Source organism: Ciconia boyciana, chromosome 5 (assembly GCF_034638445.1).
Source record: "Ciconia boyciana chromosome 5, ASM3463844v1, whole genome shotgun sequence".
In the NCBI taxonomy this organism is placed as follows: Eukaryota; Metazoa; Chordata; class Aves; order Ciconiiformes; family Ciconiidae; genus Ciconia; species Ciconia boyciana.
In genome coordinates this window covers 65,296,091-65,321,782 of record NC_132938.1, presented here as the reverse complement: position 1 = coordinate 65,321,782, position 25,692 = coordinate 65,296,091, and the positions used below count along the sequence as shown (strand labels likewise).

The 25,692-nt window shown below is 40.8% G+C and overlaps 1 protein-coding gene across 8 annotated transcripts in view; it reads right to left on the bottom strand.

Moving 5' to 3' along the window:
* The window catches only part of ARHGAP24 (Rho GTPase activating protein 24), a 222,579-nt gene that overhangs the window by 17,733 nt on the left and 179,154 nt on the right, over positions 1–25,692 (bottom strand). For 5 of the 8 annotated variants that reach the window (XM_072862988.1, XM_072862990.1, XM_072862993.1 and 2 more), the window contains 2 exons: positions 15,966–16,088; positions 4,028–4,235 (listed from right to left, as the gene is read on the bottom strand). In XM_072862988.1, the coding sequence (XP_072719089.1) occupies positions 4,028–4,235; positions 15,966–16,088 (331 nt within the window). Of the gene's footprint in view, positions 1–4,027; positions 4,236–11,605; positions 11,724–15,965; positions 16,089–25,692 lie in introns of those variants that run through there. The other 3 variants (XM_072862995.1, XM_072862996.1, XM_072862989.1) reach the window with 2 other exon arrangements.

Here is a 25,692-nt window from a genome sequence, read left to right as displayed (position 1 = left end):
ATCTGGTAGTAATTGTGATGAACAGTAGATGGAAAGAGGTAATACAAAAAGAGAAATCCAATTTTGTACCCCTTCTAGGTAAAAATTGTAGAACAAACCCTTACACTATTTTCCTTATGCAGAGACATATTTGCTATGCTAATTTTACAGAACAAAGAGTCATAATCCACTTTGTATCATTACAAATATATGATTTGTAAAGGAGCTGAGGGACTTTAAATTTAAAATATAAGCCACACAAGCAGAGAGAAGCAAATACCCCAAGGGCAAGCAAAATGGGTTCCCTGGAGGGGACAATTTTACACAGAGGTGGAGCTGTACTGAAAATACCAAGGATATTTCAAAAATAGTAGTAAGCATGAGTGATTGCCTAATTGCACTGTTAGTTCCTTAATGCAGATTTCACAATATGTGCAAATACATACAGACGGAGTGAGGTATTTATTGAGTTTTGTTTTTAAACTGACATACAATTTCCAGTTGTTCTTTTTTTCTTCACACAAAAGGCCTCAGCAGTTTTCAGTTGTAGCAGCTGTACCTCCACTTTCCAAGAGTGTGAGAAACGCTGATGTTCCAGTTTTCATTCTAGGGATGCTGGGGTGTTGAATATTTCAGATCAGATACTGGGTTTTGTCATTCTGTGAGTCTGAGAAATTTCAAATACTGGTTCCATTCTCATACACACAGCTCATGATTCTTCAGCAACATCTTACCCAACTATAAGATCAAGATCAAATTAATACATTAAGGTTTTTGCCACTCTCTGACTTGTCCTGGATTCATTCTGCGTTTTTATAACTGCCTCTAGTATCGGAACATCCAGCTGCTAACTTATGTGAGAGCTACCATTTGTCAAACGTGTTTTATGTTTCAAAACATGGCTGCATTTTCTTTTGACCAAAGCTATTTTACTTCTTCTTTCAAATGTGCCACATTTGTTCTGCTTGCATTCATTCTGTGGTCTTCTTTGGCAAAGGGGTGCGGATAGGAATGCAAGAGGGGAGAAGGGCAGGGTCTCCACAGAACTGAGGACAGCAGCTGAACTCTAGGCAAAAGAGCAGATCTGCACCTTTGAACTCCATCTCCCAACAGTTACAAAGTGTTTTAAGATGGTTGGATCATCTTAAAACAGAGATGACATTTTAAAGAAGTACTAATCATGGCTGTATGATCTTACCTTTGTTTTTGCTTTTAATTCTACAAGTTATGTATTTTACTGAATTAGCTAAGAAAGCATAAAGAGGAGGATTATTTAATAGTAGTTTCGCACGCAAACATAATCGCAAGCCTAAACACACATTTCAAAGTGTCTTAACTTGTTCTAAAGTCTTTGTTTGACTTATGTACACTTACACACAGAAAAAATGTCAGTATGAAAAATGGCAAACTCCTCAAACATCAGCTCTTTGTGTTAGTTCCAACACTGATGACAGCAGCTAGTCTTTCTCCCAGTCAGAGCCGGTGACCCGGCACCCCTATGGAAGCATGACTTGGATTCCATTGTGTTTCGTGCCCCATCAACAAAACCATCAGCTCAGCTCTAACTGCAAAAATATTTATTGTTATTGATGTATGAGAACAGGCAAAATGTAAATTAATAAACAGAGCATAGGTAGATTTTGCACTACTGGACTTTTAACTAATAATAACATATAATTACAGATTAAACACAGTGGATCTGGAGGTTCATGAGACCTGATAAGTAAGCATGGACCCCTAACGTATATATTTTTTTCTTTTCTCTACAGCCACTTTACATATTGTGGCCACGTTCCAGGAACTCAACTTGCCAAACAGGTTGCATCAAACCTGGAGACCATGCTGCTGTTCAGCACAATGAAAAGAAAAGTTACCCCAAAACAGGGTAATAATAGGCACTCTATAAACACTATGAAATGAACTTCACCTCAAAAGTTTACAAATGGAACAAAAGGTTGGAGGAAAAAAGTATACACCTAATGGAAACAATGGCAGAGATCAGAACAGAATTTATGTCTGCCTGACTTCTGGACAATTGCTACACCTCTCCAAACTCAAATGTGAAAAAGTAAACAGAAAAAGTACCCTTCACAATGAGACACACGGACATACAAGGTCAGTGTTCTATAAATCCTCAGCTTCAGAAGCAGAACTTCAGGACCAGCAATTTATACGCAACTCCTGCTGATGTTTCTAATTGCTATAGTAGAGATTATGTGCCTTCTTCACAGCAGTAGTATGTAAAATCTCTTCTCTGTTTCATCTGCTAAAGCTCAGCCAGGATGCCTGTTCCTGGGGCTCATTACTGTGTGCTACAGACATTGCTACATAACCTTGCAAAAAAAAAAATTTATGAGGCTGAGCCCTCCTCTCATTTGTTTTGAACAGACAGAACTTGTGCACCTCTCTCAAGCTGTACCTCTCAGTGGGGTCTTCAGTACACCATCTTCCTGGAGTTTGGGGGTGGCTTGTTTTCTTAAGCATTTCCTCCACAATTATTTGGCTTACAGGCAAGGAAAAAATAACCATTTGTTTCTGCCATTTGCCTACTTGTATCTCTGGTAGAGGTTGTCCCAGAGGCACGACCAGTAATATTTACCTTAATGTCCAAGTAAGGAAAACATACCCAATGGATGCTTCTTCACTGTTTTTAAATGTTATACAGTATTTGAACAGTCAGTGAGCATGCTACAAACATTTATCAGCTAACAATGTCACTTCCCACAGTCCTCTGGCTCCTTAAAGCTATTTTCTGGTCAATTATCCTAACTCTCACCTTCTGATGAGAAACTAATAAACCTCATAGGAAGACAATTCAATTTTCTTTTCCAGAGCATTATAAATTCTTGACTTTTCTTAAAGTGAGGGCCAGGACTGAGGAAACTGTTGGAGATAAAACAGCATTACAGATGTCTGCCTTCTGTGCATCTGTGATACACATACCTTCATGCATAACAAATTTGCTCACTTCATAGGAATAAGGAAGGGAGGGAGGTAAATTATTTCCAGCAATCAGGTTCATATCATGGCATGTTTTTGCACTAAAAGATCAAGCTATGCTTTCCTGCCTGTTACTTGCATTGCTATCAGTCAAAGGTCCCACAAAATAAATGTAACCTGCCTCCTCCTCCTAATTCACATTAGACCCTCAGTTGGAGTGAAGTAACCCGATTCTATATTGGAGGTGTGTTACACATGTCACTTAGGGCACACGCTGAGGACAACCACTGTTTAACAGTCTCTTGAACTGGAATTTCATTACCATTATATTAATTCTGATCAGAGTAAAAAGGCTATGTGGCATTCATAACCCACTGGTTCTGATTCTCTGATTGCACACGCTGAATATGTGGCTTACTGCTATCAATGCTTATAGGAGGAGAGCTGAACTTGCAAAAAAATTAATCTTACAAAAGTCCGAAGTCATACACAGCTGTGTGAACAGGACTGGGTTCTTCCTTCACCCATAAAATTCTCATTAGCTTTGCAAAACTGTGTAAATATTGGAATACAAATTGGACCTGGACCCTCAAAACCATGTAGGTTTGTTATTATGGTCACAGTGACTTTTATTTTAAGACCAAAGGCCCAAAATTATAAAGGAATACATAAAAGTAGACTTCCCTTCCAGTCAGTTTTATAGGTAACAGAACATACTGAAATTGGTGATAAGACAAATTCTTCCTTTGTGGAACTGACTAAATGCCAGCATCACCACTGTATTTCAAATGATACTAAGATCAAGGCAATCCAGATATTTTTGATTAAGCCAAACTATTAGCAATACTTTTCCTAACCAGCTTTTCACAAATGGAAATTCTCCAGAAACGCTTTGAAATCAGACATCAAAGTCAGAAAAAAGACATTTTAGAGTGATAATAGGAAACATACAGAAAAATCTACAAAACCATGTCATTCTATCTGTTGCTGTCATGTGTTTTACAGCACCGTGGGTCAGCCAGTACAGATCTGTACTGTGGGTCAGCCAGGACAGCAGATCGTGTCCTCTCTAGGCTTCAGGGAGTAGGGGACTGCTAGAGGATTTCACCTGTCAAAAGAAGGCTTCTCTCCACAGTCAAACGCGTCCTGTAACTCCTTGACAAGATTAGCCTGCCCAGGCAGTCGAAAAAGGCCTTCTTCCTTTAGCCCCCGCTGTCGGATAAAATCAACACACTGTTCCACCAACATAGGAGCCAGGCGGTTCCCATATCGCTTTTCGTATCGGACAGTATCTTCCAGCTTCTGGCCAAAAATACCTGCATGAAAAAGAGAGATGTGATTTGGTTGAGATTCGTAAAAACATTTGAGGAGCCTGTGTCTTCTATGACAACCCATGCAATTTACAGGTCATTTAAATGCACGGACAATTAACCTACTCCTTTCTTAAGAATAAAATGCTCAATTTCACCTTTGATACTCTCATGGAAATACAATGCTGACATATTTTACAACAACGCTCAACAACATTATTTAAAATAAAACACTGTAAATTATTTTTCAGACCATAAGCACAGAAAACATAGAAATAATACAAATAAGATTTTCCGTCACAAATCTTCTGATTCAAAAGTGATATACATCTCCATCTTCTTTGGTTCATGCCTAATTATCTATAGAAGAATAAGTAGTTCCTGTATCAGTTTCAATGGCATATAAACATTACCTTTACACATGGAGGGCAAAAGATTTATAAATATAACTTAGGATTTTGTTCCTACTAAACCAAATTATTAATTAAGTTTTCCCACATAAACAAAGACCATTCCTGTAATGTTACCAATTGCATTATCACTGTCTGCTTTAGCAACAATAAATTTTGTGTATGAAAAAAGATCCTGACATGAAAGGTGAAATATGTCAGATGAACTGCAAGAAACCTGCATTTGTACTTAACCTCAGAAGAACATGGAGTTTTTTTGACAGAATTAACTTCAACCCTGGTCTGAGGGTATCATTGCTACCACTGGAAAGACAGCTACTCTTCATAACTTATTTCACCTCTCCCTTTCAAACTGCAGAGCCAGCCATCACAGACAGCATCACAATAATGTTCAGGCATGTCATTTGTGATGGAAGCTCTCTCTTGAGACCACCATTTGTTGAATAGTATTGGGGCTGAAGCGAGGCAATTGAATTTCTATATATAGCAAGACAATGAATAGTTCTAAGGCAGTCATGATCAGAAACTAAAGATCAAATAACTACCGATGCTTAGAAGGCTCCTTTTCCAATTACGTACACTATAAAGTGGAAAAAAAAAGGCAGTAAGTCAAATTGTGCCTTTTACTGAGCACACAGTTCCTACTGGTTCAAAAAATATTCAACAAGGAGAACAGAGTTGTTTTGGTTTGCTTTTTCTAAAGAAAGCCCAAAGTTGACCTAGTCAGCTCTTGCTTTTGGCCCAAAATCTTCATTCACCCATAAATTGCAATTGCCTGAACAAGTAACCACAAGCTAAGGTAGCATTCAGATTGAAGCATCCTTCAGGGTAACCTTCAATGTGTACTTTTTTCCTCCAACAAAAGAAAGATAACTCACACCTCAGTTGCAGGGGTCAAAGTTGTCTTGCATATGCTCTAGGATGTTATGACAAGTGGGTAGCAAGCTGTCAGTCGCCCATACTGGAGGTCTGGGGTTTGTATTTAAGTGCAATTATTTTTATTGTAGCACAGGAAATAACTGGAAAGAGTAACTGATGTCCAGCTAAGACATCCAGAAACTATTCTGAGATGCAGAGCAGCATATTTTGTGATTTCCATAGTACCCACACTTGTGGATGCCAAAAACAGCAGTAGGCAAGGGGAATGAACATCACACAGTCACTCTTTATTAGCTCACTTTTTATTAGCTCACATGTTGTACAAAACCCCAAACCCAAAAATTAGCAATTAAAGAAGGAATTTTTGAAATTTCTGAGTGAGTTAAGCTTAGAAGAATACTGACTGATGTGGAATATTTGGTGTCCACAAAGTTCAGCCTCTTCATGCTGGCAGAGGAGTTAAAGTATGTTTTCTTAATTCTTACATACCTTTCTAACCTCCTGCAAACTGCCTGTGGGGATGGCAGGAGTATTAAATGAATTCGGGTTTCTTGTATTTGTCTGAGTTAAGGGTTGCTGCTGGTCAACACAGAGGAAATCCTCAAGTCCCTCCATTTTCTAGACCCTCCTTCTGGAAGTAGTGGAATTAAGGTGGAAGGTCCACCGAAAGCCAGTTAAGGAATCTGCGTGATTATGGGAGTTTGGGGATTTCAAAGTCCCTCTTAATATACAAGAAGGCTGCTGCTCAGTGCCCCCAAAATTGTCCCTTCTCCTGGTTGAACAAGCCCCACTTCCTCTGCCTCTCCTCAAAGGGCGTGTATTCTAGCTCCCAAGCATCTTGGTGGCCCTTTGCTCAACTCCCTCCAGTTTTATCTCCCCCACCCCACCTTTTTTTTTTTTTAATAGACACAATATTTGGAATATGGTCTAAAAAATGCTGAGCAGACGGGGTTAATCATTTTCTTCCCTCTGCTGGCTCTGCTCCTGCTAATACTGCCCAGACTGCTGTCAAACATTTCTTGCTTCCAGGTCCACTGCTGGCTCATGTCTGGCTTACTGTCCCCCAGGGCACCCAGGTGCTTTTTGCAAAGCTGTTTCCCTGGGGTTATTCCTTCTTACGTGTAAGACTTGGCTGTCCTACTCCAGTTTGTCCTATGAACATGCAGTCTGAGCTTCCCTTCAAGAGCCCATGAGATCTTTTGGGTTTAAACAAAAGAGATTTTGCCTCTTTTCAAACCAAATTTATCAGTGTAAGATAGGATATTCCAACTACATGATGTACAATTACAACTCCTGCCCACTGACAGTACAATTAGTATGAATAATCTTTGTCCTATTGGCTATACTTTCTTCTCTCCATGCTAACATTCTTTAATCAGTAATGTGCATATTACAGCTTACATTTGCAGAAGAAGGAGTAAGTTCTCAAACCGACGTAGAACCAACCGTTCTAGGCTGAACTTCTCCAAAGGAAGTATTTCCTTCACCTAACAAATGCAGAACACTGCACCAGGCAGCACTTGTCCATGAAAGGAATCGGTCATGATAAGCCTGCATAAATATTGACTTGAAGTTACAGACTCCCTGATGCCTTATGGAAAAAGTACTCTGTTGCCAGGGGCAGAGGTGGTGGAAACATGACAACTCTGCTTCCACATAATGTTGTTATAACCTCTACGTTGTTCATCATCTTTCTGGTGTCTGTTGGGTTTTTCACTGTTTTGGAATAAAAACCATGATCATTGCCCTGTAAGATGCACCTTCTTCCACTGTCCCTTTCTAATGCTTTTATCCCCTCTTATGTCACAACTAACTACTACAGAGATACTGGAGATTAATAGTTTATGAAGACTAAGACATTGACTATTATGAAGCAAAGGCACTGCTGTGAAGAACTGAGGTTGCAAACATACAAATACCTTAGTGGTTGGCAGAGGCAGACAACGGTGAACACTATCAGCTATACCTGGTAACTACTAGCATCTCCTTTACAGAGAATCAGGGAAAAGACAGTCCAAGTTATGGAGACTACAACATAACCAAAACCACAGAGATAATTTCACATGCTGTTTTTTAAAAGTAAATTTCCACTACAGTAACTAAACAAGAACACCTCTGTGGAGAACGAAATAAAAGAGAGCCCTCATAACTCATGTTGTAATCCAAACCCAAGTTCTCCTCCTAAATCTCAATGTCTCCAAAATCCAGAAATGCACAGACGCACAAGTGCTGACCTGTGGTTTGGTTTATCCTTGGGATAGGGTGCCAGCGGGGAAACAAACAAAACCAACAAGAAACCTTGAGATTCAGAATGGCAGCAGGTTGGCTTCCCCACAGCTGGCGGAAGGCAAGGAAATGTACAGGATTCCAGTTCTGACCAGTCATTAGATTTAATCAGCAGAACTGCTTTTTCAGAGAGGCCCTTGTAGGTCTTTAAAACTATATCCAATTAAGCCAAGATCACGCATAACATCAAAGAGGAAAGTCACATGCTAGTAAAGGGCATGCTGAGCGGTTATTCATTAACTAGAACATTCCCGTGGCAGAAGTTTTGTAAACATTTTGAGAAACTGGATTTCCAAGCCTAACAGATACCCATAAAGCCTATGAAAGACACTACAGTGCTATATCCAAATTCTGTGTATGTCTACTCAAGAGTTGTGAAAGCACTGTGGTATTTTTAATGGTACATATTCACAGTTAGAGTATGTTTTTAAAATCTAAGAATGCTGTTAGTCAATGATTTCCTTAGCTACTGAACACAGGCAGGGATCACATCTCAAGTCTATTGATCCAAGCTTCTGATTCAGTAAGAAAAAAGGAGAAAGATCTAGGTGGCAGTTCTGTCTCCTTGCTCTATAAGGAACAGCTTGAAAAAGCCCACCTGCCACTCTAGCTCTACCACAGCACACGCACTCAGTGAGCCAGAAGGTTTCTGCCTTTCCCAAGCCACCCCTCGGCAATTCAGATGATAGCATAATTTTCAGACAGCATAAAGCGCAGAGGGCTGATGCCTTCAACAGAGGGCCCACACCTGTATGTATGTTCTCTTAATGTGCAGCACAGGACCTCTGTCCTTCCAAAACAAGTTCTGAGTTTATGGGCTATATTGATCAGAAAGGGTCAGTTAAGGTCAAAGGAACTGATCTCAGTTTAGGATCTGGATTAGAATTTTAAGCAGCTCTCAATTCTACATCAGTAATTCATTGATAGTGAAAATAACAGATCACGTGAACAGCTTTCAACAACAGGGCTGGGAACAAAGGTCCTGGAATAACACAAAGAAGTGGCTGTCATGGCCACATAACACTTAATATGGAGTTTTAAATTATTTCTTATCAGCTTTCTGCCCTGGTGTTCTCCAGCACTAAGTGCTGTTTTGAGTGGATCAAAGGCAGGAAGTATTTTCTTCTTCTCTACAGAATTTTGTAATGTACAGGAGAGGAAAAATCCCACCAAAAATAGCGGTGGCAGAATTTTGTTCCCACCTGACTAATTTTCTTTCCTTCAAGCCTTCTCTGACCCCACAGTCAGTGTGATGCCAGCTGTAGATAAGGTAAGATAAACTCCTGTCCTGGAGTTTAGCACAGCTGCACACCAGAGGTTACTGCTTAGAAAAAACAGCTCTGAAATAAGAGCAGAACTAGCTACAGGCTGGAAAGGAAGGGAGGCAATTTTAAAAACATCCCTGGGAACTTACCACAGTCGATCACATTAGGGCCTTCACCATTTCTCTGGCCATGGCCAATGCCACCTCCTCCTCCAAAACTCAGCTCACCCAAATTCACCATGCTATTCAATATTCTCACCACTGCATGCCAGCAAAGTTACTCTCAGTTAATGCTTTCTCCACTTACCCTGCATGTGCTCTCAAGAGGTTCCTGTGGTGGTACTTAAAACAGAGAGCATCTTCTCTAAATTGGATTTTAAAATTGGCTCTGTCTCTATTCAGACGCTGCCCTCTGAGCACTGACTTGTCCTATGACATGACCTCCAAACAGGTCTGACATTCAATTTTTTGCTGCCTGTCACAATGCAGCTTCGATCTGGATTTCCAGGAAGGGTTCTACACCTTGTATCATTGGTGAAGATGACGTTTTCTCTGCCTAAACGTACAATGTCATGATTCCCTTGTAGTTCCTCCAATGACTAGCCAATGGTTTTCCCTGCTAATTTTATTTTCTGCATCGTGTTACACAGCTTAGAACTAACTGATCTGCTTTATGCAAGTATGGGCTAGGTTTGCAGTAGGCTAGTTTTGCCTTTTTTTATACCTAGGTATACAATCTGCAAATGAAGTTGTAAGAATATCGTATGCCAATTAACAAGAAAAGTGTAGTTAGCCTAATTGGCCTGTGCAACCATAGTAAAGGCTTGACTGAAAGTCCAGTTAATGTTCATCTTTCTGTTGACTTCAGTGGGACATGGACCTAGTTAACCATGCGGACCCAGCATTCTGCAGCTCTGATCTAGGAGCCTCGTGACAACACTCTTGACAGAAAACATGTATAAGAAAGCAACTGAAACAAATGATATGTAGAGGAAAGCAAATTAGCAACATGGCCTCCATCATTCTGTCCTCTGCCCCAAGTGCTGCAGCTTCACTTGGAGTTTTAGACATGGAGAGTTTCTGTGTCAGAACACACATGGAAAGAATCAACAGGAGAAGCTCTTCTTGGAGTGGCTAAGGCTGCACCCTGGGCACAAAGGCTGCAAAATTATCAGTTAATCCCTCATTCAACTTCCAAACATTTCTCAAATAGTTAAGTATATAAACAGGGCACAGACAGCTCTAATTCACACCAACACCCTGAAGTGCACTAGCACACTTCATACAGACACATTAACGTCCTCCTGGCCAGTCTCCAGAAGGACTGAACTCAGCAACCAAGGGAAACACTGGCCTCAGGGAAGCAGGGGTACAGGGGGCAAACAGCTTTCCATGCCAGCTCAGCTGCAGGTGATAGTTCTGCGGTGAGTCCCTCACTGGTTGTGATCCCTCATTTCAAGGCATTGCCCCTGACTGCCTGCACACACAATCCTCAAAAGCAATGACGCCACTACATCACTACTGAGTCTTTTGTGAGCAAAGAGCTGCACGGTCTTGCAAAAGGACAAATGGCAGCATGGAGGAACAGTTTAGGGAGGAGCAGGAGATGAATACTGAATGTATTTGTATAAGCTCTGTGTAAGATCATTTCCCACACTTCAGAACAACAAGACAATTCAGTCCTTTCACTTGGATTTCTCTGTCCAGCATAGCTTTTAAGGCAGCACCAGTATTCTCCTCTTCCTCCACACAAAGTTTTTGTCCTCATCATAGAGGTAGTTTCTCCCCACCCATCCCAAGCACCATGGCACCTTATCATCACTTGTCATATCTCTTTCTCAGACATGTGTTTCCCTTCCAGCTGACATATTTTGAAAGCCAGCCTCCTCTCTGCCCTCCTCCCCCCAGTACTGCCATGCTCTGCTTCAACAGGAGTATGTGCAATGCAGAAGAAAACTGGCTTTAAACATCTCTATGCAGCAGGTGGAAAGGCAAATACAGGCTGCAGGGCAGCAGGATGAAGTGGCAATGCAACACTTGCAACAGGACAGTGCATTGTAGGGCTACACTTCATCAGACACCTCTCAATTCAAGGTCTTAGTCTTCTGCACAGATGCACATTTATCACGTTGCTTCGCTCCCTCTCTTCTCGCCCCTCCTCCCACACAGACAAAATGAAAACCCAAACTCTTTTCCCTGATGTTCTGCCAGACAAATAGGTGTCTCAGCATCACAGGTCTGATTCCCCCACTGCTGTCACTGATTTTTGCTCAGAGGCTCTGCAATAATCTTGTCTTAAGCCACCTCATTCAGACAGCCCATTCATGGGCTATTATGTAGAGGAGACCGTATCAGCTGGCCAGCTACAAACAAATGAACAAAAAAGTAAATAAATCATTTGTGGAATGTTGGCATCTGCATTGTTTAAAGGCTTTTGTTTTGGTACTCTAATCTGCCCCTGCACACACAGCCCCCTTGACTTCTCAGAAACCATGGCTTCGCTAGCAAAGCAGAACACAGCGATAGAATGGACCTACCTTTACGGAAACTAAAACACCGCTTAATTCTCCTATAAGTAGTTTTAGGAATGAAAGGAGCTGCTGCTAAGGCACCTGGGCTGCGGACTCCAGCATTTCTGTCTTCAGGCATCATACAGGCCAGAGCCCCCACGTCCCTCCAAAGCTTTCCTTTACCAGCTGCATCCAGACGAAACACCACGACTGCTCATCGCTACTGACTGCTGAGGAGTTTTTATAATAGTGTATTTTCCTCTGGAGCTAGGAGATTTGTGGTCTTCTAGATCTTGGGTAGGGCTTGAAGTGAATTTAATGGTCTCCTCCCTGCTTCAATTTTGCTTTGGGGAACAATTTCCTTCCGTCTCTCTATTTCCTTTCATTTCTTTTCTTTCCTGTGGTGAGACAACTGTCTATTATGCAATGTCACAACAAAAGAGTTTCAGCAAAAAGATGTATCTTCCATTCAAACAGAAGCGCCTGCACAGATGGAGGGGGAGAAAGACCTCTTCCTCCCAGCTGGAACAGGGGGTTGAGTGGCAGAGACTCCAGTTCCACAGGAAAAGGTCGTCGCTTCGCAGTGCGCAAGGGGAAAGAAAAGAACAATACCAAAAAGGCCACTGAAGAATCCTCTGGGATACAATAGTCCTTGCTGGCTCCCTTTATCTCTGCAACCGAGAAGCAAAAACAACAGCCCCTTCGCCTGAACGGCTCTCTGTCCATAACAGATTCCTTTCAAAAGGCCTTTTATATACCCAGCTCCCTGTCTGATGTTCTCATGGGCTTCTTGCTTATTTTATCGCCTTCGAACTACCAAAAGCTCTCACGGGAGAGGCGCGTCAGATGCGGCAGCAGCACATCTTTGCCGGCAGGATCCTGGGGAGCTGCTGAGGTATACGTGCCTCCACACGATGATGCTCCGCTTGCTTGCTCCCTCTCGGCCCCACGCCTGGCAATGGCAGCCACGGCTGCTGCTGCTGCCTGCACCAGCCCCTCGCGTGCAGCAGGTGCAGGGAAACGACATAGAGATGGGAGCTGCCGCAACGCAGATTTGTCTGCTCCTCCGGGTGACTTTGAGCTGACTTCAGGCGGCTGTTGTGTGTGGCAGCTTGAAAAGCAAGCAGGTTGTGCCTGGCTCCCGCAGGAGGTGCCAGACCTTATACTGCTACCCCTGCTAAAATGCTCATGCTCCTTCTTCTCGCCTCCTCCCTCCCCCTTAGTTGCAAGCTCTGCAATTAAAGCTCAGGCCTTTCCCTCCCGTAAAAAAATTGCCTTTTTAGTCTAATCAGGAAAGGAATTTCATGTGCAAACAGGCAATACATGCCCTGGCTCATTTACATTTCTCTTCCCTTTCAGAATTTTTTCCACAGTCATTCTTCTGGTGTAAAAAACGAGCTGTTTCTGACCACCTTAGCAGATTCCCACCTGCCCCCCTCCCACCTTCTCTTTCTAGCACAGGTTAACAAATAACAATTTAATGATATGGTTAATAATTTACAGAGCTCCTTGCTCTGGTACCAGGATTCCTTTCCCACTGCCAGAGAAACTTTAAATATTAGTGGCTCACCAAGGCTCAGATACATCTTTTCAGCATTGTAAGCATGCTCTGTGTGCGTGTGTGTGCGCACACGCGCACACACACAGCGTGCTTACAATGCTTAAAAGAACCAGAAAATTCAAATATGTTATTCAAAGTGGCACTTGACTTGTATGACACCAGACTATTGTGGCTTACCATCTAGTACTGAAATTTAGGAAGCCGATACAAAAATAGTGTTTTGATTAACTAGTTGTCTGCAATAATTTTGTGTTGCAAGTAATTACTTGTTACTGGCTAGTCATCATCATGTGACTGCAACTTTTCTATATCTTGTTTATAGCTAATGTAATAGATAAAAAGATTTTTAACTTCAGCAGCTACAGCTCATAAAGGCAGACTCTTAGACAACTTAAGCCAAAAGTGCCCTTCTTTAGAAGGGTCAGACTGTTGCAGCAGCTGTAGCAACATCCATGTAGCAAGAGGTAATAAAAATATGAGTGTGTCGGGCCATACATAATTATAGAACAGTTAATAGGGCTTATTAAGACTTAAGACAGCTCAGACTATCAACTTAAGTAACAAGTAGTTAATAAAATGGGGGACATGCTAGAAACACAGTTCTTAATGGTGACACATCCCACAATACTGCTTTTGCCTTGTTGTCATGGTCAAACCTTCTCCATGAACACTAAATCCAAAATCATGTTCCATCTATTCTCATGTTTTCCAGGGAGTTAACTGTTTGCTTCCCAATACAAATAACCCTGAGTCAGTGTATTTGCTCAAGAAATCCAATAGGAAAAAACAAAAAGAACATGCTTAGAAGTGTCTTAACTACAAATGAATTTAAACAATAATTCAAGGATTGCACCCATCTCTTGTTTTATGCAAATCAGCATGCAAAGTCTTCAGCGAGGTGCTTCCCTCAGTAACTGGCATTAAACAATCCGACAACAACGATGGTGTCCTGAGAATTTTCATGGTGGCTGGAAGGATTCCCAGCTGTAAATCAGAAATAGCTCTTGCCCTATAAAAGCAAATGAGGGGCTGGTGAAGAAAGCATAGGGTCAGGACTCGGGAGATTTGGTTTGTATTTGTAGCTCTGTGCATGAACTTGGGCTAGAAATGGAGTTTCACCTAGTCTCAGCTCCCTGCTGGTAAAATGTAGACGCTTCTCCACTTACAGAAGAACTGCAAGGTTGCCTTTCCTCATTATTTGCCACAGAAAGATACTGTGGTGCTGGAAGCCAAGTGCAAAGAACCACAAAGATCCAGTTCTGTTATGCCCCCAAATTTATTATTGCCACAGTAGCTTATGCTGCTACTGGACTGGAGTAAGAGAACACTGAGGAGAGGCCTGCTTTACAAAGGGCAAGTTGGGGATGGGTAATCTTCGTGCTATATAAACAAGCAGATTTCTTACCTAGCCTAATAGCAGAAGACTGTGCTCCTCCCACCTCCCCTTCTCCTAAACCAACTCAATATGCCTACAGATCACACCTTTTAAGACAAGCTTTTCACTTTGTGGTTTTTGAGGTTTGTTTTTTTGTTTTGTTTTTTAAGCATTGTCCTATAAGACCTACATACCTACAAGATCCAGGACCGTGCTAGCTTATTAACATATAGGGCCAGATCCTAGTGAGATGACTGCTTAGCACCATCTTTCCAGGGCACATTTCCCCAGGAGGAGCCAAAGAGAAGACAGTCATGTTTGAAGATGTGCCAGGGCAGGCCCTAGCTGACCAAGTCCCTCAGCACAGCCCACCAGTGAGGCCAAAGCCTTCTCCTAAGAACTGTGTGACCTGAATAAAGCACAAAGGAAGATGGGTGGCTTACAATAAAAGTTTTATTTACAATGGTAGTTCCCTTCAGTCCCTCTCATCCTCTCTCCTGTGGTCTACCTGGCAGTTGAGAAAAAGACATTTGCAGTCAGCAATCACAGTTTTCAGTGATAACTGCCCTTCTCGGTCATGAAACAGCACAGACAATCCTGCCTGACTTACTTTTCCAGCAAGCTGCAGACAAGACCAAAAAGCGTCTGATACAATATGGGTGCTTTTTCAGAGTGGAAAAATATTTTTGTCCATGAACTTGGAGATTTGAGAGCTCCAAGGAACAGACTGATTAACGCACTGACATTTTGTACAAGTATATCAATCATACTTGTATTATAATAATATAGACATTATCACTAGAATAATAGTGATGAAAATGATGATAATAATTTGCAGCCCATTCAACATAAGAGAGCTTTTTAAAAAGACAACTAGACATCCGACAATAAATTTTTATCCAGTACTACTGGAATTATTGGGTATGTCAATCAAAAGAAAAAGAATCTATCCTATACTGCTAGTGCTAATATTCTGAGGCTTCTATTGAAGTGCGTAGCTTTATATATTACTATTACTGGTCTTAGCTGTCACTTGCAGGAGAGTCACTGACAGCTTCTTGTAACAGGCATTTACAAAATACTTGGATGGTCTTTTAGCTGGTGACCAAAGGAATTACCCCGCTTCTCCTTGCGGGAAAGCTTATTTCATAGAAGACCAACCTTCTGTGAAAACTTCCACTTGCCTTGGTAATGCACTATAACATGCTATCCTCATCAAGGGAAGTGGTTCCAGACAGTTTAAAGCCTTTTTCATTGAGCCCCCTGCATGGAAACATGTTCGATACCTGCATTGCAAGTGAAAACAAAAGCTTTACTCCACTTTTTTTGAAAGATCGAGACTATCCTCCTCCTCTTCACTTCAAAACTCTGGCTGTGACTGAGAGACAACAGAAGAACCCTTATGTGTCTTTGAGTATCTAGGAGCCTTGCATGTTCCCTCACTGACTCACCTCCTCCAAATGGCGCCCATATAACCCTGCGAATGGATTTCACCCAATCCTCCATGTCATTCTGTGTGCTCGCCATAAGAAGGTATGTCTCATGATTAGCTGTCATCCGGTCTCGGTCTCCTCCTGCAAGAGAAGAGAATTGCACTGAGAAACCCTTTTGCTTTCCTGCCCAGCCAAGTTCCTGCCAGACTGACTGCTGAAAGCAGTAATAGCAGCTCCATAGCAAGCGGACACGGGTACTATGTAGTGGAGTGTTTATTGTCAGACATGGCAGGAAAATAAGGTACATTCCCCATCAGACAGCGAGAAGCTGTCATGCTTCCAAAAGGAAATGAGAGGATAAATGTCATCGGTAAACAAAAACAGCCCCATGCCATTCCAAGAACCACGGGGGCCTGCACTAATCTGTAACTTGGTATACACACTGGAAATTTTGCAGCAGTTATTGTACCATAACAGAGAATAAACGCAGAGAGATATAAGCGTGCTTTGAACAAGTGGGGATGACTCCATTTTTATTTTCAGGAACATAATGTGTCACATTCATGGCAATGACATTTGATACACCCAAGTGTTGCTGTGAATGTCTAAGGAGAAGGCAGCCAATGCTAGCAGCTGACATGGTGCAACCCGCTGCCTTGGACGGGTCTGATGAGGATTAGATTACAAGGGAACACACTGCCTTATTATCCTTTATTTAAAGGATGAGCCGACACTAAGAAGGTCAAAACCAGAACTTGGCTTGCTACAGCTCCAGGTTTTCACACTTGTAGTAGTACTGCTTCACCTCCATCTTAATGAGTACTAAGTTAGTGCAAGAGCACATGGGGATTCAAACCACCTTTCCAGCACTGCGGAAGGAGCAAACCCTTCCAGAAAGATAGCACCAGACATTTTGACGCCCTTTCACTGAGTCAAATGTGATGCACCTAGAAATCCCGCAAGTTCTGTGTTCATCTCTTTCCAGCTTCTTCCATCCCTATTTTTGATTCTAGTCGTATCTAAAGTAAATATCTCTGTTCATTACAGCAGGAATACTGCTCTTGGGAAGTCTTCTGAAGAGTGCCATGCTCAGTGCTGGGCACTGGAACAGCTAGGTTTCTAAAGAGAAATTTCTTAAGGGCTACAAAATTCAACCACAACTTCCTAGCACAACCGTTCTGAATGAACCTACTCGTATAGTCCACACTTTACAGAATTAGGACACACAACTGTAAAGGGGACTTAATTGAAACTTGGCAAACACAAAAGCCAGATTTTCCCAGACAAGGGCAGATTCTACTGAAGACTTATTCATTAAGGTTTACATCATTATTCAAAACTTAAATTTGAACTTGGTAGTAAAGAGAGACTCTGGTTTTCTACAGTCAAAATACAGCCATTCATATACCATATGTTCCCCAAAAAGGCATCCAAAGAAGTAATGCAACAACCTGAAATACAATACATTTTAGACTACACCACAGTTTAGAAGTCTGAAGAACACTACTTTTGTTCTTAGATATAGTTAAAAGGTAGGGATGAACCTATTTTAAGTGGCAACACTAGAGAAATATCAGCATGAGCTAAACTGCATTGTATTGTTTTAGAATCTTTTCAGTGACTAGCATAAGAATTGGTACAAAACATGGGTCTTACTTCTATGCTATGTTCTGTTATTTTTACCTTTCAAGAAGCAGAGGATGAGGGTATGGGGAGTGGGAAGCATTAGCATCCCAAATGGTAGCACTCCACATCAAGCCTGCCCAGCAGAAAGCACATAGTCAGGCCCTGGAAATTTACTCCCCATCTCTACCTTTTACATAGCCATCTTGACCAGAACAAGGACAGATCTCTCTCACTCAAGCACAAAGAGTAGACATGATACTGTCTACAGTCTACTTAAACTGGCATATTTTACATATCATCTAGAGTTCTCATCCTGAAAAGACCCCAAAATAAAGATACAAACAGAAAGCCTCAATATATTGTCACAGCTATTAAATATAATAGTAATAAATATAGTACAGAGAAAAAGCATGCAACTCAGTTGCACCCTTTTTGTGGCTGATAAAAACGGAAAAAAATTATTTATACTATCATATTGTACTGTAGCTTCATTTTTTTTTTTTTTTAATGGACCAGGATCCTGTAAGGTGCCATACAAAAAGAATAAAAAGATGCATTCACACAAAATACATATCAGATCCAGGAATAAAACAAGAGGTGACCTGATTTTCTTACTAAAGAGAAAATAAAAAAGATGACAGCCATAGACAAGTGATGGTCCTCCTCTCAGGTCTCTGTCAGATCACCCCATATTCTTTTAATAGCCTGAATATTTAAATTCAGATTATGTGAGATTTACTCAGTTACCACGTTATGACAAATTAGAGGGTGTTCTCCAGATAAACTGGATTAATCCCAGAAGTCTAAATAGTTCATTTACAGTGTGGATTCCAGAGCAGTACTCTAAACAACTAACTCAGGTAAACAACCACTCAGCTAATACACAATTAATCCGTGTTTAATTTTGCAGAGAAGGAAAACTTAATGTTTGGTTACATTATCTTTTGGTATGAGAAAGCGAAGCTTTCCTAACCAAAGGAGCTTCACCATTTTATAGCAATTCTGGATCTGTCTACTGTAATTCAACTGTCTTACAATCTGTCTATTGTAATTCAACTCCTCTCCTTCACACCACAATATCGGATCTTGCAGGGTTCTTCTACTTGTGCATTAATTTAGTTATTATTCAAGAACTGAAGCCTCACTAAAAGAATTTTGGGGATACAACAGCACATGTTGGATTTGTATTTTACTGCAAGTGTTACTTTTTAGTGGGACTATATTTTAAATACAGAATTAACAAGATCAGGGGGACAGACAAGAAATGACCATGATTCAGGAAACAGCCATCTCAGATAAGTAATATCAGATAAACAGAAATAGAATTAGAAGGACCTTTCTGAATCTTCAGTAGGTCCACAGGACACTTCTGAAAGACGCTGTTTATAATCTCCACTTCACTTTTTTTTTCTTTATAATATTATTGTTATTATTATAATGAAGCATGAGTAGATCACAATCTCCAAAAGTCAGACACATCTATTCATACCATAGATACTGGCATTAAGTATCTCAACTTGAAAATGGTGCTCAGCATGAAGTCCATTACAGATGTGAATGCATCCTTATTCCTTTCCTGTAGGTATGCAAATCATAATGTATTTTACCTGTATTGTTGTATAGCTCCAGATTATGCCTTCTCAAATTTCCTTTCCTGCATTCGCAGTCCAAGTATGAGAAATGCCTAATCCCGTGTGTTGCAGCCTGCTTGAGAATAGACAACTCGAGGGCCTGGGATATGAACTAACTCCACTTTTTTTTTCACCTTTTCTCCTTGTTACTTTGCAGGTGTCACAGGACCTGGAAGGAGCAGAACCCAGTCTACCTGACCCAAGAAGTTGACTCTGGCATATTCAAGATGAAAAGCTGCCAGTTACACAACTGATGTATGAAGAAACATCCTGTTTCTTCCAGCCTCTGGTAACAGCCAAAAGTAATTGGATCTATACCATTTCTCAGAACTACAATGTAATAACACATATTTTTATTCCTGTAGCCCCAACTAATCCCTAATGTGTTTTATTTTCTTGGCAGCATCAGAAATGAATTCTTATTTATTGAAGAAATCTATTCATAACATCCATTTGGAGTGGAAACAGTGAAACAGCACAATACCATGATGGATCTTTCACTGTGAACAGGTCAGATTTCTCCTCCTGCCCCCTTTGGCACTAGCAATGCCTTAGAGGTTCCCAAGTGCTCCTTCCTGCCTCCTTCGGGGGCTCAGTAATCAGTAAATACAGACTGCTGCTGTGCCTCCTGATCAGGACAGCCTGTGATCACTCAGCCCCATGCCTGGCGCAGCTTTGTGCACCGAGCCAGCACCGCTTTGATACAAGCGAGGCGAGGTATTTTAAGAACTCTTGCCAGCAACCGGAAAAAAGCAATTAAAATACAGAGAGGCCAATTCCTGCAAGGATCCACTTCGCAGGGGAAAAGAAAGGGAACAGACTGCGCTTGCTCATGCAGCACCACACCGCGCACTCGGAAAAGCATCAAGAGGGGGTGACTGAATTTAAGGGTGATTGTTTCCTGAAACACCAGGCTCAACAGCTCTCCTGCTTTTTATCGTCCATCAATTAAATGCGAATGCACAGACATTTTGCATTCAGCTGCGCGGGGAGGGGGGGAAAGTCATGGAAGGTGTTTTTTCTTCGTAGTCTCTTCCTGTCTAACCCAACACCTTTCTCTTACCTGAATATACCCAGGCTGAACTCCAAATGAAATAGTTGCTTGTCCTTTTAAAAGCATCTTGGGTTTCTTGCAAACAGTAGTTCTAGCATTCTTGAGGATGGAATGCGAGGGGATTAAATTCATACCAACTGTAAAAGAGAATTTTCTCCCAGGAGAACATCAAAAACTAGGATTAATCTGATTTTTCTAAGCTGAGAGCGTCATGGCCAAACTAAAAAGAATATTCACATTCCAACAAAAAAAATTTGGGGGCCAATTTCGAAGTGAAACAGTTCCCTACTCCCTTATGCGTTTCTCTTAGCCACAGGTTTCTGAAACCCTTGCTCTCAGCTTGGGAACGGAAAGATGGTGAAAGGCAGACTGGCATTACAACAGAACCCACTGGGTTTTCTTTAGAAACATCCTCCTGCTTGAATACTTCACGTTTGTTTCCTAAATTTTTAATTTCTCAGGAAAATGCTAAATAGTAAAATTTTAGCCTTCTAATGTTTCAGATGAATACACTAAATGCACCTCCATATGGTATTCAAATAGGAACTCCTGGCTCCTCATCACCTCACAAAAAAATCGAGCCATATACTTACAGAAAGATTTAGGAGCTGATATTCAGACATTAATTTCTGAAAATCTTGCCTGACGAGTCCTTTGTTTTCTTTCTACTGCATCCTGTTTTCACTTTATTTTCTTAATTTTTTTAGCTTGTCTTTCAAATAGTTCTTGCTGCTATATGGTCTGGAATTGTCTTCCAGCTACTACTGTCCATCACCACGTTTCTGCATATGTGCACTGAACAATGCTGTCCTCTGCTCCCACACATCCCTATATCACCCGAAGCCTCATGGTTGTACCAGCCTTTAAGGTAGAAGAGCTGATCTTTGTACAGCTGATATTCCATACAAACTGTTTGCAACTCAGAAATGTACGCACCTGTGTTTTGCATAAATCTTCCAAGTGTAGCCCAATGTAGAAGTGCCATCCCCGTGTGCAATGACGTAGGCATGCTCTTCTCTGTTCAGATGTATAAGACTATGTAATTGATAGTTCCCCAATCAGGACTTCAATTAGTATTTCTTCACAAGCAAAACACCAATAATTACAATAGAATTCATGACTTTTCCACTACACTTTGTGTTCTTAAATTTTCCCCTACGCTGCAAATGAACAGCACATTAAGTGACATATTTAATCTATTTCTCTGAAAAACCCACCTGCATTTCCTTCATCAACTTTCATTTTACAGCATTTGTATTCAGACTTTTTAATCCTAAGCAGAAATCATCTCTGCAAGTTGTAGAGGATACTAGAATATCAGAGACCAAGATGAACAACCTTATTCTCCTTTTTTTTCCCCTAATGAAACTCCTTGTTTAAGAACGAAACAGAAATTATGATTACCCAACCTTGATACTAACTCAAGACTAACCACTGCTGCTTTAAGCATAGAAGTCTGACTTGACATACTGATGAGCTACTAAAAGACAGTTCCATACATGGAATGTCTTCCATACATGTCTGTCTTCCATACACTGACACTGGCAACTACAGGATCCATCTATCCTCAAGTGAGCCAAGAAACTCTGTCATAGCTGTTAAATCTTATAATCACGCCCGACTTCAGTGTAACGTAAGAAACCTTCTGCTGGCTACTGCCTGTGCTCATGAATCCTGCGTATCCCAAGTCTGATGAAAACCACGTGTAGGTGTCTTTCAAGGATGATTTGGGTTCCTGCATTGAGGTGATACGAGACAATATGCCCTTCAAACTGCTCCCAAACTGTTAGACCAGTTTGAGCACTAAAACATTTTATGTTCATTCCAACTGGGTCAGTGGAAAAACCTAACTGCAAAAAGCTTGGTCAGAACACAGGTTGAAATTTGCAAAGCAAAATGAAGGAGCTAAGCTCCAGGATGCTATTGTAATTTAATGAGATTTTAATGTCTTATTGCCTCAGGGATTCATTGAGAAATGTTTCTTCACAGGAAGTGAGAATCTGTGTTGAAGGGTCAGCAACTGCTGCATCTCACATGACCAATTTCAAGAACAGAAAGAGACACAGCTACTTGAAACTTGCAACATTTTTGAACTGCGCATAACACTAAGCAGCCAAGCATGTGTTCTTACAGATGTGTTGGTGGAGAGGAATTAGGGGCAATGAATTTCTGCATATCAGCTGAGGACTTATTTCTGATGATACAGGTATAACACAGAGCTTGCAGACAAGAGCTGGGGGTGGGTGGGTTTTCTGTTGTTTTGTTTCTAATTCTTAACAGCTTCTTTATTCTGCACATGCCTGGTATTGCTCCTGCTCTTCCTGACTGTGTAAAACTTTACCAAGAATTTACAGCATCCTCTTAGTTCAACTAGGATGAAAAAAGGAGTACAAATCCTAAGTTCAAGTCACTGCCACCTTTTTCTTTTACCACAAAATTAAGGTAGTCTGGAGAACCAAGTTCTTAATGATCATGAAAAAACTCATGTCAAAAAGAACAACCCACACTGTAGGATTATCAGAGACAAATACTCTGTATTTACAGTCACTTCTGAAGTGACTGTTACAGAATATATGCTGTATCTTCTCATCAGAAGAGACCTGCTCCATGGAAACTACACAGAACATTGTTGTATTTTCCCACAATACTCAGTTTACTTACATCTTTCATGGCACAGCTTGTCTAAAACATATGTGTATCACGAAGGAGGAAAGATGTCCGTGAACTGAAGATGTGATGTTGGACTTTGTGAAGCTGAAAATCAGCCGGGGCTAAGGCCAAGGCTAAGACCAAGGCACGCAGGGGGGAGAAGAGCTTGAACTCGAAGTATAAAAGAGAGCACCGTGGAATATTTAAGAGACATTATCAGAGCCATCAGTGATGGAAACACCAAGAGCCAAGGGAAATAGAAAACTATCACTAAGCTAGGCTTCACTGAGGAAGTTACAGGCTCCTTGCATGCTAAACAATCAAATCCTAAAATGCCCAATTGCTTTATCTTGCACTGAGCTCCCCAGATGCTAAATTCAATGTACAACCTGTCAACTCTTAGCATTTAATTAAGATCCAGAAAAAACACTGTCCAGCTTAAAATCAAAGAGATTTGGGCAACCATGTATCTTAGCTTATTATCTGATGATTCCTGAGATTTTAGGATCCGTGTTTTGAAGACCTTCATGACAAAACTGAGTGCAGAAACTTGTCTCTAGAAAAAAACCCTTAAGCTTAAAATTAACATATTGTCACTACTGTAGCATTTCTTAGTATCCCATCATAAGAGATGGTGAAAAAGAAGCTGAAACATTTCACTTACATATGAAAATAAAAAACAATTGAGACATACCAGTAATTGAAACAAGGAACTTTTCACTGGCCCTATTATGTAATGCCTATATGGTAAACCAGATTCCAAAGATCATAAAGGTATTAAGAGGAAACTCCTATGTACTTTAAAAGTCTTAACAATATTAGGTGAAATAATATGTTGGCTTGTCTTTCACAGATGTTTAGACAGATAAATCCATCTAGATGGCTGGATGTTACAACACATGAGTGGCTACCATTAGAAATTAACTCCTAAGCATTTTCAAAAGGTGTTTCCATAAAACTTGAAAAATACCCTCTGTTGTTCTGTTAAAAATAGAGCAGGTAGCAGACCCAGTTCACTATTTTGAGTTCCACTACATAGTTGCATTACCTCTAAAGCCTTGATGACAGGTAGTAGACTGGGTTGAGGAAGATATACAAATTACGATTTCAGTTCTTTTACCCAGAACTGTCCTGGTATATCCTCTGTTCTTGTTTGGCTCAATGCCGCTCTGTCTTCTGAAAGGAGACAGAGATGGCTGGAAGATACTCTTATATCACCTATGTGTTTTAAATGACTAATACCACCACCACTGAGAAACCTCAGCTTTGAAATACAGTGTTATCAAACTCACCATTGTTTTACTACCAAACCATATCAGGTGCACTATTTAATTTCTCTCTTCACAAAGAACTAACACATTTTCCTAAAGAAGGGAATTAAGTAACTGCAAACAAGTCAATAATGAAGATTCTGCTTTTTAAATACTCCAGTACAAATATAATTTTCTGCTGCTAGTATCCAAGCTGATCTTTTGCATTAATAATCTTGAACAGCAGTCCTCTGCACTAAGGGTGTATTGTTTTTTGCGCATATTAGCTTTTCAACATAAAGGCTACAGCGTCATTTAAATGCTAAATGGCAAAAGACACATCTTGCTAACACAAGTATGTCCCTGGTGGGCATTGTGCTTTATCACAATTTCCCCACTTGCAGAATGCCTGGAAGACAGCAGGGATTTTTCAATAAGAGTGAGTTGTTTTCATGAAGCTCTGAGCCAGCTGCCGTTGGATACCTGAAATCAGGCTCAGGAAATGTATTCATCATGTGTAACACGATGAATACTCTGTACAGGTGGCTTTCTTCTGTGCTGCAGGGCTATAACTGCAGCACATCTGTCTATAAGAGTAAATTTAGTGTCTTGCACAATAAAAACATAAAATCAGTGCCATATTTAAGCATTCTGTGTATTGCACAGCTACCAAGTCTTTCTCTTAACATAATAATTGTTGCTTAAATACCTGAGCAAAAAACTGTGATGCTGGCTCATCAGCAGTTATAATTGTGTTAGAAAGATGTCATTAATGAGGAAAAGAGAGATGTGAATTCAAATCATCCCTTGTACAATATACCAGCTCAGATTTTTTCAGAGCACTTAGTCTTTTCAGGCATGTGTCATTCTTCCTCTCCCCTACTTTTGCTGCCCTTCTTTTATTCCTAGTTTGAACTCCACTACGCTTCAAACACATTTCACAGTTACCCACCTCATCCTCAGACACAGAACCCAAGTGGTACCTATTTTGTAGAGTCTGTTCCTCCTACCCTTCCCTGTCACTAAGATGCTGGGTTAACTTTTGTATCTTGGCCTTCCCCAGTGCCATTCCCACTTGAAAAAATCTCATCTCTCTTCTTGCTCAAGGTGCAAGGCCCAGAACATTTTGTTTACAGGTTGCATTAAAAGGCCATCAAGCTGTGTGGACCCCATCACAGCTCTACACTTCACCAGCCCCTAAGCAGCAGCACACATCCCTGTCTTCCCAGTTAATCAGTACCACGCAGAAGTCAGAGGCATGCTTCTTTTGCACTGCTGTTGATAGTTTTCAGCTTTCCAGAATTTTTCAATGTTGTCAGCATCGTTGTGATATAAAATATGGTCTGAACTGTCATGTTTGCTGTTCTATTGTTGTCACTTTCAGCTGTTCTCAGAGCTGCTGGTAACGTTTTCTGCATCCATTAATGATTCCACTTTCTTATTTATGTTGAAGTTCTGTGAAACCACATGCAACAGCAAAAAAAATATTTTTCTGCATTTTTTTTTAGCCATACTAACTGAGATGAAATCACATT